The 12,107-nt window shown below is 46.6% G+C and overlaps 1 protein-coding gene across 11 annotated transcripts in view; it reads left to right on the plus strand.

The window, feature by feature from the left end:
• Positions 1 to 12,107, plus strand: part of UBE3B (ubiquitin protein ligase E3B) — a 65,995-nt gene that overhangs the window by 26,467 nt on the left and 27,421 nt on the right. For 8 of the 11 annotated variants that reach the window (XM_045365889.3, XM_045365891.3, XM_045365890.3 and 5 more), the window contains 4 exons: positions 3,539 to 3,710; positions 5,570 to 5,688; positions 6,318 to 6,432; positions 7,179 to 7,278. The exons of 2 other annotated variants lie outside the window; for them this stretch is intronic. In XM_045365889.3, coding sequence (XP_045221824.2) covers positions 3,539 to 3,710; positions 5,570 to 5,688; positions 6,318 to 6,432; positions 7,179 to 7,278 — 506 coding nt within the window. The remainder of the gene's footprint in view (positions 1 to 3,538; positions 3,711 to 5,569; positions 5,689 to 6,317; positions 6,433 to 7,178; positions 7,279 to 12,107) is intronic. One more of the 11 variants, XR_012420595.1, reaches the window with a different exon arrangement.

The following is a 12,107-nucleotide window of genomic DNA, read 5'->3' on the forward strand; positions in this document are numbered from 1 at the left end:
TGAAAATGCTGAGAGACGATGCTGGCTTGGGCTGCAGCAGGATTTCTCAGCCTCAGCATTACGGACATCTTGGGCTGGCCCATTCTTTGTCATGAGGGGCTGTCTTGTGTGTTTTGCGATGTTTAGTAGCCCTGGTCCCTACTCATAGATGCCAGTAGCACCTTCTCAACCAGCTGTGACAGCCAAATATATCTTCACATTTGGCATTCAGCCAGATGCCTCCTGGGAGGCAAAACCATTCCTGGTTGAAAGCCACTGGCCTAGTGTAGTAGCAATGGAGATTAAGACAGGAGGATTTAGATTTGTTTTAGAGGTAGAAGATAGGGGTCTTACTGGTAGCTTGGATTTGGGAGCGTGAGGACCAAGGGATTTAAAGAAGATACCAGGTTGTTGGCCCAACCACCTGTGTGGATGGTAGCACCATTTGCTGAGCTGGGGAAGACCAGGGGGCAGGGCCTGTGGGGAGTCTGTTGTGTTGTGGCTGTGATGAGGGAAAGGGGCCTACCAGGCATGATGGCAGAGGTGACACTCTGGGAGCGTCAGCTGAGAGATGGAGTGTAAAGCCATGGGCTTTCAGCCTAGGGCAGGTTTCCCAAAGATGAGCAGAGAAGGGGCAAGACCATACCTGGGGCACCCCAGCACCTGAGGGTTTGGGCAGCATCTTGAGTGAGAGGAGTTTGGGGTTATGGTTTGTGTCCAGCTTTTTAAATGAGCTCACATTGAAGCTCATTTTCCCAAGTGAGAGAATCCAAATATGGGTTTCTTAGTCAACTTGAAAATATACACTTTAAGGATGAAGATAAACTAAAGTGTATGTTTGATATTCAGTCTATTTAGCAACTAAGATTATAGAAAATAACACTTGTTTTTAAAATACTGTTGTTTTTCTGCTGACAACTTAGGAAGTGTCTGTACTCCTCACACGCATCTGACAGCACTGGCGCCCCTGCTGGTCTGTCTGCCATTGCTCTGCCAGGCCCACTGTCTCCATCTCTGTCTAAATGGCTTGATATGCAGCCCTTGTTGAATCAGTGTGTGATGCTATGAGTATTCTAGTCTACGCTACGTGAGTCCTTTATACAGAACTCGAGGACACTTGCTTTTCTTCTTTTATCCTATAGGAGTATATCTGTGATCTTCACAGTGTAACTGTTTCCTCTGTTTCTATTTTAACCTGTTTTTGAATTGTGAGATTTCCACATTCTTGGGTATGTTTGATATAACATGGACAGTTGAAAGACTAGTTATGAGTGGGGCATCTATGTAATCACCAACAGATCAAGAAAGTCTTGCTTCTAAAGGCTTCTTTATAACCACATCCTCCTACCCTTGAAAATGTGAGGTCTAAGCTCTAGGCATAATCACTAAATTGGTACAATTCTTGGCCTCCTTTAGAATTCCTTCAGTTCACCCTCTAAGCATCCTTCAGTAGCACTGGTGGAGTTCCCCCAACTTCCACTGCTGGCTAATATACTTTCCCCAAACAGTTCTGTATTGAAAACTAAATAATTCAGAGAGTACCCTATAAGATGAAAGGTATTATAAGGGCTCAAATACAAGGTGACTGTGCTTTTCTGAGGAACACACCTTACTGTATATTCAGTGATACATGGCATTTCAGATCCAGCCTTTCTAAGTCAATAGCTGCGTTACTAGATGTAAACTATATCAGTGATGTGGCCTGTGTGTCTGATGCCTTGTAGCCATGAGGAAACAAACGTAGAATGTCCTCTGTGTCCCCTTTTGCTTCCTCAGGGTTCCATTTTTGTATATTTCAGAGCATCCTACCACAGTCATTGACTGCATTTCCACTTGTAACATAAGTAGAATAATAGAGGTAGATGGGGGGAAGCTTTGCCAAAGGTAGTGAGCCTGCAAGATGGTTTAAGGCAGGGGTCAGCAGACTACTGTGTGGGGGCCAAATCCAACCCACTACTTGTTTTTGTCAATGAATTTTTACTAGAACAGAGCCAAATGTTTCTTTTTTTTTTTTTTTTTTTTTCCGAGATGGAGTCTTGCTCTGTCGCCCAGGCTGGAGTGCAGTGGCTGGATCTCGGCTCACTGCAAGCTCCGCCTCCCGGGTTCACGCCATTCTCCTGCCTCAGCCTCCCGAGTAGCTGGGACTACAGGCGCCCGCCACCTTGCCCGGCTAGTTTTTTGTACTTTTTAGTAGAGACGGGGTTTCACCGTGTTAGCCAGGATGGTCTCGATCTCCTGACCTCGTGATCCGCCCGTCTCGGCCTCCCAAAGTGCTGGGATTACAGGCTTGAGCCACCGCGCCCGGCCCCCAGAGCCAAATCTTTCTTTCTTTCTTTTTTTTTTTTTTTTTTTTTTTTTTTTGGAGACGGAGTTTCACTCTTGTCGCCCAGGCTAGAGTGCAATGGCGTGATCTTGGCTCACTGCAACCTCCACCTCCCAGGTTCAAGCAATTCTCCTGCCTCAGCCTCTTGAGTAGCTGGGATTACAGGTGCTGGCCACCATGCCCGGCTGATTTTTGTATTTTTTAGGAGAGACAGGGTTTCACCATGTTGGCCAGGTTGGTCTCAAACTCCTGACCTCAGGTGATCCACCCACCTTGGCCTCCCAAAGTGCTGGGATTACAGGCGTGAGCCATCGCACCGGGCTGCCAAATCTGTTTCTTTACACGTTGCCTGTGGCTGCTTTTGTGCTGTAGTTGGTAGCACTGAGTAGTTTTAACAGTGTTAGACTAAATTTAGCCTGAGGATGCCTCCATATTTGGAGTCCTTAGGTAAGGAACTGTAGCCTAACTTAGTATGTAAACTGACTAGAAGTCTAATTTAGGAGTATTCAGTATATTTGTAACAAATAGCTGCCAATCACAGCAGCCTAGCTTCAGTCAATCACAGGTGACCATCTGATCAGACCACGTTCAAATAAGGCAAAGCCGAGGTGTAACCAGTCAAGCTGTCTGTGTGCCTCACTTCAATTTTGCCCCTAAATGTTGCCTGCCCAGAATGCAGACTGGAGCTGTCTGAACCTCTTCTGGTTCTGAGGGCTGCCTGATGGATGAATTGTTTTTTGCTCAAACTTGGCTAGATTTAATTTAACAGCAGAGACCTTCTGGCCCACAGTGCCTAAAAATATTTACTCTTTGGCTGTTTCCTGAAACAAATTGCTGATCCCTGATTTAAAGCATAATGCTAAGTCAGACCTGAGTTCTATTCTTGGCTCTGACATATAAGCTGTGTGATTTGGCGCCAATTATTTAACCTCTCTGTGCTTCAGTTTCCTCCTGTATAAGATGGGGATAATGCTGGGCCTCAGAAAGTAGAAAGCAAACAATACATACAGAGTGCTTAGAATGGTGCCTGGTACGTAGTCAGCACCCACTAACTACTGGCTCTTATCATTGTTACTCTTGTGGTGATAATGCTTTTCTCCATAATCCCACCTTCTTCTCATGTGCACTAAATGTTCATGAATAGGTTTAAGTGTTTTGTTTTCCCACTGGATAGGAGAAATAACAGACCAGGTGGAGTCTCCACCTGAAGCTTAGGTTTCTCTGTCTTTTTTCCAGGTCTCACTTACCTTGATGACCTGCTGCCCAAACTGTGGGCATTTATCTGTGAGCTCGGGCCCCACGGAGGGTTAAAGCTCTTCTTGGAATGCCTGAACAATGACACTGAAGAGTCCAAGCAACTCTTGGCCATGCTGATGCTGTTCTGTGACTGTTCGCGGCACCTCATCACGTAGGTTGACTGCTGTGGGACTGAATTCCTTTCCTAGAATGTGGAGAGACCGAAATACAGTGTCAGTAAGGAAGTCATTGCTAATGTGATTACTGCAAACATTTGGACCTGTGTGGCAGGGCATTGTAAGAACTGGCCATTTACCAAGTGAGCAGCATGCAGTAAAAGTTCAGCAGTTGTTAGGGTGGGTCCCTGGGAGTTAAAAGTTCCCATCCTTTCAAGGAAGCTGATCAGTACTACTGACTGTGGCTTGGGGTCTCCTGGAGATGGGTTTAGATCATGGCTCAGCCGTTTATTCACTGTGCTAGCTAGATTCCTGAAAAATTCCAAAGTCAAAGAGCCAGGGTGCAGATCCTTGCTGAGCAGATCTTAGAACACCCTGGGCAAGGGATCAAGGATGCAACCTCTCTGAGACTCAGTTGACTCATCTGTAAATGGGAATAACAATAGCACGTACCTTTTAGGCACATGGTAGGGATTAAAAGAGATAGTTATTGGAAAGTGCTTATCACAGTCCCTTGCACATAGGATGAGTTCAATACTTGTTGGCTCTTATTATTATCAAGCCAACCCTGAGCAAGTTTCTTAACCTCTTTGAGTCTCCATTTCCTTATTAGAATGGAGAGAATATTACCAGTTCAATAGAGGGTAAGTGAAAAAAAAGAGCATCAAATACTTAGTGCAGTGCCTGGCACAGAGTGGGAAATTAACAAACGTTAGTCCCATTTAGTTCCTTTGGTTTTTAAGCTTATGCGTCTCCTTGTGTGTTTGGTATTCTTTTCATTCCACCTTTTCCCAAAAGGTTGGTGAAGAATTATAAGATAGAATGGACCTCAGGCAGTTATGTTCAGGCTGGAAGACATTAGCGGGAGAGGATCAGGGACATGTAGGTGGCAGATTAGGTGAGGATCATGGAGGAACTCACTGAGCAGTTGGAGGCAAGAGCAGGGGTCTAGCTGCTGGTGAAGACATCCTTAATCACTGGGTAAGGGGTAAGCCAAGAGTGAATCTTATTCTAGTGTGTGGAGCAGTGTTAGGAAACGTTCAGATAGAGCTGTGTCTTAAACGGCTCGTATTCATATGTTCTTTCAAACATTCATTTACTCACAAATGCTTACTAAATACCTACTAAGTATCACTGGTATGTGTCTTAGATATTGAATAAGATTCTACAGCTTTCCTCAGCAAACATCAACTCTCGGTCAACGTTCCTTGATATGCAGACGTGAATGAGGAAGGCGTGAATTGAGGTGTGAATTAAGAAAGTGTCACAGTCAGATTCTTATGAATAAGAAAAATATAGAGTACAGATTTTTTCTTAATTGTATTTTTCAACTTTTTACTATGGTCGATTTCAAATTAATAGAAAGTAGAAAGGATGATATAATGAACTCTCCTGTGCCCATTATCAGCTTCAGCAGCACCAACTCACAGCCAGTTTTGCTTCATCCAAATGCCCACCTGCTCTTCTCTCCCACATTATTTTGAAGCAAATCCTAGACATCATATCATTTTTTTTTCATTTTATTTTTATTTTATTTTACTTTAAGTTCTGGGATACACGTGCTGAACGTGCAGATTTGTTACATAGGTATACGTGTGCTGTGGTGGTTTGCTGCACCTATCACCCGGTCATCTAGGTTTAAAGCTCCACATGCATTAGGTATTTGTCCTAAGGCTCTCCCTCCCCTTTCCCCCGATGACATCATATCGTTTTACCTGTAGATTTTACAGTAAGTATCTCTACAAGATAAAGCTTATTTCTCAACCTTGTTTATTTTGTTTATTAAGCAGTACAGATTTTTTTCTCTTCGCCTTTTTTCAGTGTGGAATTCTGGGTAATTTTCTCTCTGATTTAGAATCCTTGATGACATTGAAGTTTATGAAGAGCAGATTTCATTCAAACTGGAAGAGCTGGTCACCATCTCCTCTTTTCTGAATTCCTTTGTGTTTAAGATGATCTGGGATGGAATCGTAGGTAAGATAAAAGGTGTCTGCCGTTGTTTGGTTGATGCTGCACCCAGGGAGGCCAAAGAGTCTATAGCATCAACTGATTCTTAGCTTTATTGTCTATCCAAGTTAATAGAAGGTGCACATATATTCCCATAATTGGAAATTTTCTTTCTTCACTATCTGTGACCTCTTAAGATAGTGGTGTGGTTATAGAAGTCTTGCTCTCCCAGGCTCCCTTCAGGATTTGCATGTATGTGTCGAGGATTATTAATGATGATTAATTTTGCCCTGAATCTCCTGTTGATTCTTCCATTTGATTTCCATGAAGATAAAACATGCGCCAGTGCACACTTGAGATGAGAGTCCACCTCCCAAAGTGTCTCCAGTTGTTCAGGACAAAGCTCCTTATATTGAAAAGGCCTTTCGGATGACACACTTGTGGGAGGCAGCATGAGTGATTTTGTCTGAGAGGCACTCAGGCCCTGCAGACACTTAGCACGTACCCAGGGTGCCTTTTAATTCCTTCGGGTCCACATATAATTCAGAGCGAGGGAGATCAAGGACTTGATGACAACTGCAGAAGACAAGAGCTGTCCTCCCCCTGCTCTCTGGCTCTGACTCCTCCTCTGACTTTCCTGTTTGTTTGTCCCACAGAGAACGCCAAGGGCGAGACCTTGGAGCTGTTCCAGTCTGTCCACGGGTGGCTGATGGTGCTGTACGAGCGGGACTGCCGGCGGCGCTTCGCCCCCGAGGACCACTGGCTGCGAAAGTGAGCTCCAGGGTTGAGGAGGGCTCCATGGAAGCCAGCCTGCTCCGGCACACTGCCCGAGCGCTCAGCACTCTTGTTCTAGGGCAGAGAGGACTTTTTCCCTCTGCTTCATTTTGTCTGTTCATTTGTGTAAAGAGAGCTGCTGTCCCTATGAAGCACCTGTCAGGACACTTCTGTTGAGAGATGTTTACACCAAATATGATTAGAGTTAATTAATGGCGACAGAGCCAGATTATATTTAGCATACATTTCTCATCCAAACTAGGAAGAGGTCTTTTAGCTGAGCTGAGCAACGGAACATGAGAGTTAAAAGGCAGTTTTTATTAGCAGAATTACTAGGGTAAAAACTGCTTTTAGGTTTTTTGGAGGGTAATGGGGTGGGGGAAATCCTCCTATCACAACTGAACATAGGTGCATATCCACATTTTTATCAAGGAGCTCAAGCTTTATGGCAACTGCCGAAGCTGTGGCACTAGAGCAGGGACTGGCGAACTTTTTCTGTAAAGGGCCAGATGCCTTTAGGCTTTGTGGACCAGACAGTCTCTGTTGTAGCTACTCAACTCTGCTCTTGCAGCACAAAAGCCGCCATAGGCTATACGTGTATGAGTGAGTGTGGTCCTGTTCCCGTCAGACTCTTGAAACAGGCAGCAGGCTGCATGTGGCCCACATGGTGTCGCTTCCCAGCCTCGCACTAGAGGATGATTTCCTTCTTTTAATTCTCCCAAACCCATGTCTTTCTTCTCAAGGGATCTCAAACCTAGCGTGCTCTTCCAAGAACTCGACAGGGACAGAAAACGGGCACAGTTGATCCTGCAGTACATCCCACATGTCATTCCTCACAAAAACGTGAGTTGCACTCAGAGCTGGGCCCCGATGTGTCTTTCTGTTCCCTCACGTGGTTCCTGCCTTTCCATCCTTGCTACAGCCATTGGAGGTGACTAAGTAGAATCATTCATTCAGCACAAGGAAACAGTGGTTGCCATTACTCTGTGGTGGGGTTACACCAAGTGCTGGGGTACACAGCTGGAGAAGACAGAGTGAACTGGCGATTCTGGTGGAGTGGCAGCCCAGGTGCGGGACCTGACCAGCTGGAGGGAGGGGAAGGGGTCAGGAAAGGGTCCCACAGGCAAAAGTGGACAGTGTTGAAAGACTGAGTGGGTTGAAAGGCTGAGTGAGAGAGGATGAGGTGCTGTTGGAGAGCCAAATGTGCAGTGTGGCTGGAGAGAATAGAAAGGATGGGGTCAAGAGAGGAAGCCGAGGAGGGTAGTAGGAGCTCGAGCAAGAGGACCTTAGAAACTGAGGCTGGGATCAGGGGCTTTATGCAAAGCCACCAGAGGGCTGGAAGCTTAGGAGGCACCTGGTCAGAGCCATACTTCAGGAAGGTCAACCTGGCTGCAGCATGGAGGGCTGGCTAGAGGCTGGGGTGTTAAAGCAAGCTTGCCGGCACTAGGGTGGGCCCTGGGAGTCAAAAGATGACCAAGTCAAGATATTTTTAAGGAGGCCTCAGAGAATGTTCACATCCCGAGGAGAAGGAAAGGAAGAATTCAGGTGATGCTCAGGTGTCTGGCTTGGGTGCTCGGGGGTGTTTTCCTGAGGTGGAAGCACAGGTAAAAGCAGGACTGGAACATGGTGGTGAGTTCAGCATTGAGCAGGTAGGATGTGAGATGTCTGCAGCTCCTGGAAGCCACTGGACAGGGAGTCTGACATTCAGGAGTGAGGAGCCTGTGTAGGGAGAGCACCCAAATGTTCTGACTGCCCCCCCATGGACTGGGTGAGGTGGTCAGGGAGTCAGACAGCACCCAAATCTCCTGACTCCCACCATAGTCTGGGCGAGGTGGTCGGGAAGTCAGATGGAGTGAGAAGTCCAGGGCACTGAGGCAGAGCCCTGCAGGACCCATCCCACAGAGGGCCAGCACAAGGAGGGGAGGAGGGAAACCAGGAGAGTGCCGCACACCCGGGGGATGAGAGAGACTTGGGGAGGGTTGGGATGTGGCAGGAGCATCCAGGAAATGAGGGTGGCAAGCATGGCTCACGTCCCTGATGAGTGGCAGGTGCTCTGGAAATGTCTGATGCTGTGACAACACTCTGCTCCTCTCAGAAGAGGCTTCTAGGAGTCTAGGTTGTGTCCTTTATTTTTCTCCTGTTCTATTTTCTTTTTCTTTTAATGAAGTAGACATATTTTTAGAAAAGAGCATAAATCACATTTTTGTAAATTAGATCTCATTTTTCAGAGGTATTTCATCCTCACTGCTGTCTTGATACTGTTCTGTCCTTGACTTTAATACTTATGGTTGCTATTCTTTCCCCTCAAGCAATGATGTGCAAACAATGTGGCTGTTTAAATTCTTACTGCACTTGGCAAACTCTCAGAAGTGAAGGGCCTTATGGCGATTACTTAATCAAATGTGCCCTCCTTGCGGGAGCACCTGCTCTGATGTCCCTGACCTTGCTTCCAATAGGAAATGCACAGCTTTGCAAAGCAGGCCGTTCTGTGGCTTTACCTTTCCGAAAGATAGAACATTCTTCGTCATCATGAACTGTGCTTCTCGGTAACTTCTACCCTTTGGTCCTTGAACAACCCCTAAAAGTGGCTTCTCTTATCTTCTGTGATCTGTTGGCAGCTCCTGTTTGCCTCTGGGGCTTGTGTTTTCCAAGTGTAGTATCAGCCTCTCCACCTCGTCTTTGTTTGAAATAGACTCCAGCCTTCATCTCCTGGGCCTTATCTGGTTTGGTGGTGTCTGGTTTAAAATGCAGCCCCTCATCCTGGACCTGAGTGTCTATGAAATCAGCCTCTGACCGTAGCATTTCCATAACACATAGTCTAGACCCTCCGCTCTGTTTCTCTGTGGTTCACATGTGCTGTGGCCACTGGAGGTGCTGCACGTATTTTAGATTTCTGAGGGGAACACAGTGAGACACCACATGAACTGCTAGTTCAGAGTAGTTCATGGTTTCAGCATGAGATTGCACTACATTCTTTTTAATGATGATTGCAAAGCTGGCTTGTAAGAACGAAATAAAAGTATTTTATATTTCAAAGCAGGTGCATTTGTAAAATACAGTAACTGAGGTCTTAGGACATAAATATTTGGAAACTAATTACCTAGTAAACAGGACTGCTAGGGATTTCTTTTGGCCTAGGAGTACCATGAAAAAAGTTACTGCAATGATAGAGGTGCTGTGAATAGGAAAGTTTGGGAACCACTGAGATAAATTGGAATGACTTTTACGTCCAGGGTATATGGTAATCCTCATGTTTTTTTTTTCTTTTGGGAATTTTGCTTAAATATGTCATCAATGTTGTTTGTCCTTAGTTCATAAAATTTCCTCCCTTGGGAAAATGGGGCCCTCCTCATCTCCTGCCTCTTCCTGCTCCGTGATTGCAGGTCCTGGGGGAGTATCTAAGGTTTGGTGTATTCAGAGTAGCCAGGCTGTCCTGTTGCCGCTCCGCCCATCTCAAGCTTCAGGCTCCCCCTAATGGCATGTGTGCTGCCCTCTGCCGTTGAAATATTCTTGCTGGAGCACACAGGAGGGTAACAGGCTCTCTCTGCTCTGTTACTGTTATACCATCTGCCCTAAATATTGGCCCTCCCCCTTGTTCTTGATTTCACTATAGTGCCTTTCTTGTTTTCCTTAACATTTGTTAAAGCCTCAGCTCTGCCTGGCTCACGTGTACAGCACTTCATTTTCTGCACCCTCTTAACATTGTTTTTACCTATTTATGTGTGACTCATCCCCTGGCTGGGCCTTAAGGCCTCTCTGCCTTTTGCTTTTACCCAGAAGGCCTAAGCGGTGTGGGGTGGGCAGGGGCTGTGTAGTATGGGGGGCTGTGTGTGGTCTTTGGATTTCATTCCAGCCCCCTGCCCACCAACTGTGTAGCCTTGGATGAATAAGGTCTTCTTCATGTGTAGAATTGGGAGAATGAGCCGTACCCAGCTGTCCACTGTAGTCGCTGAGGTTGCCCAGCACTTGCAGCCTGGATAAGCTTGCCTCAGACCTTCTTCCATGCCCCATAGAAATCCAGAGCCCTATCCAGGCTTTCTGTGGTCACTTCTGTCTCTTTAGTTCTGTTTCTGTGTCTTCTGCTGTCTCCACCCCATGCTGGATTGACCCAGATGTAACTCGCCTTCTGCCTGTGTATCACCAAACAGCACCCCTTTAGGTGGCCATGCCAAAGATTTGGGGTCATAGGAAGTACTTGTGTCACAAACTACACGACTCCACATGACTGAAACACCTGTTCTCAAAAGTCCTACTGTTCCCCTGCCATAGAGAGGAGAGATAGTGGCACCCTTCATTCCTATCACCAGCCTCCCTCCCTGTGTCCCCAGTCTGTCCCCTCTCTTCTGCATGGCCCTGGAACCTCTCAGGGCTTTTGGTTCTACTCAGAGCACGTCAGTCCTGTCATGTCTAGACCTGTCAACCAGCTTCAGCGAGATGCTTCACTGAACAGTAGTTCTTCCACTCAGTACCATCCCCTTTCTTCTTCTTCTTCTTTTTTTTTTTTTTTTTTTTTAAAGACAGAGTCTCACTCTGTCACCCAGGCTGGAGTGCAGTGGCACGATCTCGGCTCACCACAACCTCCGCCTCCCGGGTTCAAGCAATTCTCCTGCCTCTCAGCCTCCCAAGTAGCTGGGATTATAGCATGCGCTACTATGCCTGGCTAATTTTGTATTTTTAGTAGAGTTGGGGGTTTCTCCCTGTTGGTCAGGCTGGTCTCGAACTCCCGACCTCAGGTGATTCCCCCACCTCAGCCTCCCAAAGTGCTGGGATTACAGGCATGAGCCACCGCCCCCAGCTGTTACTGTTCTTATTTGTATTTAATAAAGCTCTTGACTTTGGGGGAGATTCCCATTTTTGTTTTGTTTTGTTTTGTTGGGTTTTTTTTTTTCTGAGACGGAGTCTCGCTCTATTGCCCAGGCTGGAGTGCAGTGGCACAGTCTCGGCTCACTGCAAGCTCCGCCTCCCGGGTTCACTCCATTCTCCTGCCTCAGCCTCCTGGGTAGCTGGGGTTATAGGCATGCACCACCACACCCGGCTAATTTTGTATTTTTAGTAGAGTTGGGATTTCTCCCTGTAGGTCAGGCTGGTCTCGAACTCCCAACCTCAGATGATCCACCCGCCTCAGCCTCCCAAAGTGCTGGGATTACAGGTGTGAGCCACCACGCCTGGCTGCTACTATTCTTATGTTTAATAAAGCTCTTGACTTTGGGGGAGATACCCTTTTTTTTGGTTTTTGGTTTTTGTTTTTTGTGGTTTTTCTGAGATGGAGTCTCGCTCTATCACCCAGGCTGGAGTGCAGCAGCACGATCTTGGCTCACTGCAATCTCTGCCTCCCAGGTTCACACCATTCTCCTGCCTCAGCCTCCCGAGTAGCTAGGATTACAGGCATGCACCACCACGCCTGGCTAATTTTGTATTTTTAGTAGAGTTGGGGGTTTCTCCCTGTTGGTTAGGCTGGTCTCGAACTCCCGACATCAGGTGACCCGCCCGCCTCAGCCTCCCAAAGTGCTGGGATTACAGGCGTGAGCCATCGCACCTGGCCGAGATTCCCATTTTTAGAAAAACAGCTGTGGTTGGATTTATGTATTCATTCAGCTGACTTTATTTAAATGGTATTAGGGTGCTGATTCTCAAGCCCAGGATGGGGCAAAGAGTCATGCTCTTCTAAAGAG

This window comes from Macaca fascicularis, chromosome 11 (assembly GCF_037993035.2).
Source record: "Macaca fascicularis isolate 582-1 chromosome 11, T2T-MFA8v1.1".
Classification (NCBI taxonomy): domain Eukaryota; kingdom Metazoa; phylum Chordata; class Mammalia; order Primates; family Cercopithecidae; genus Macaca; species Macaca fascicularis.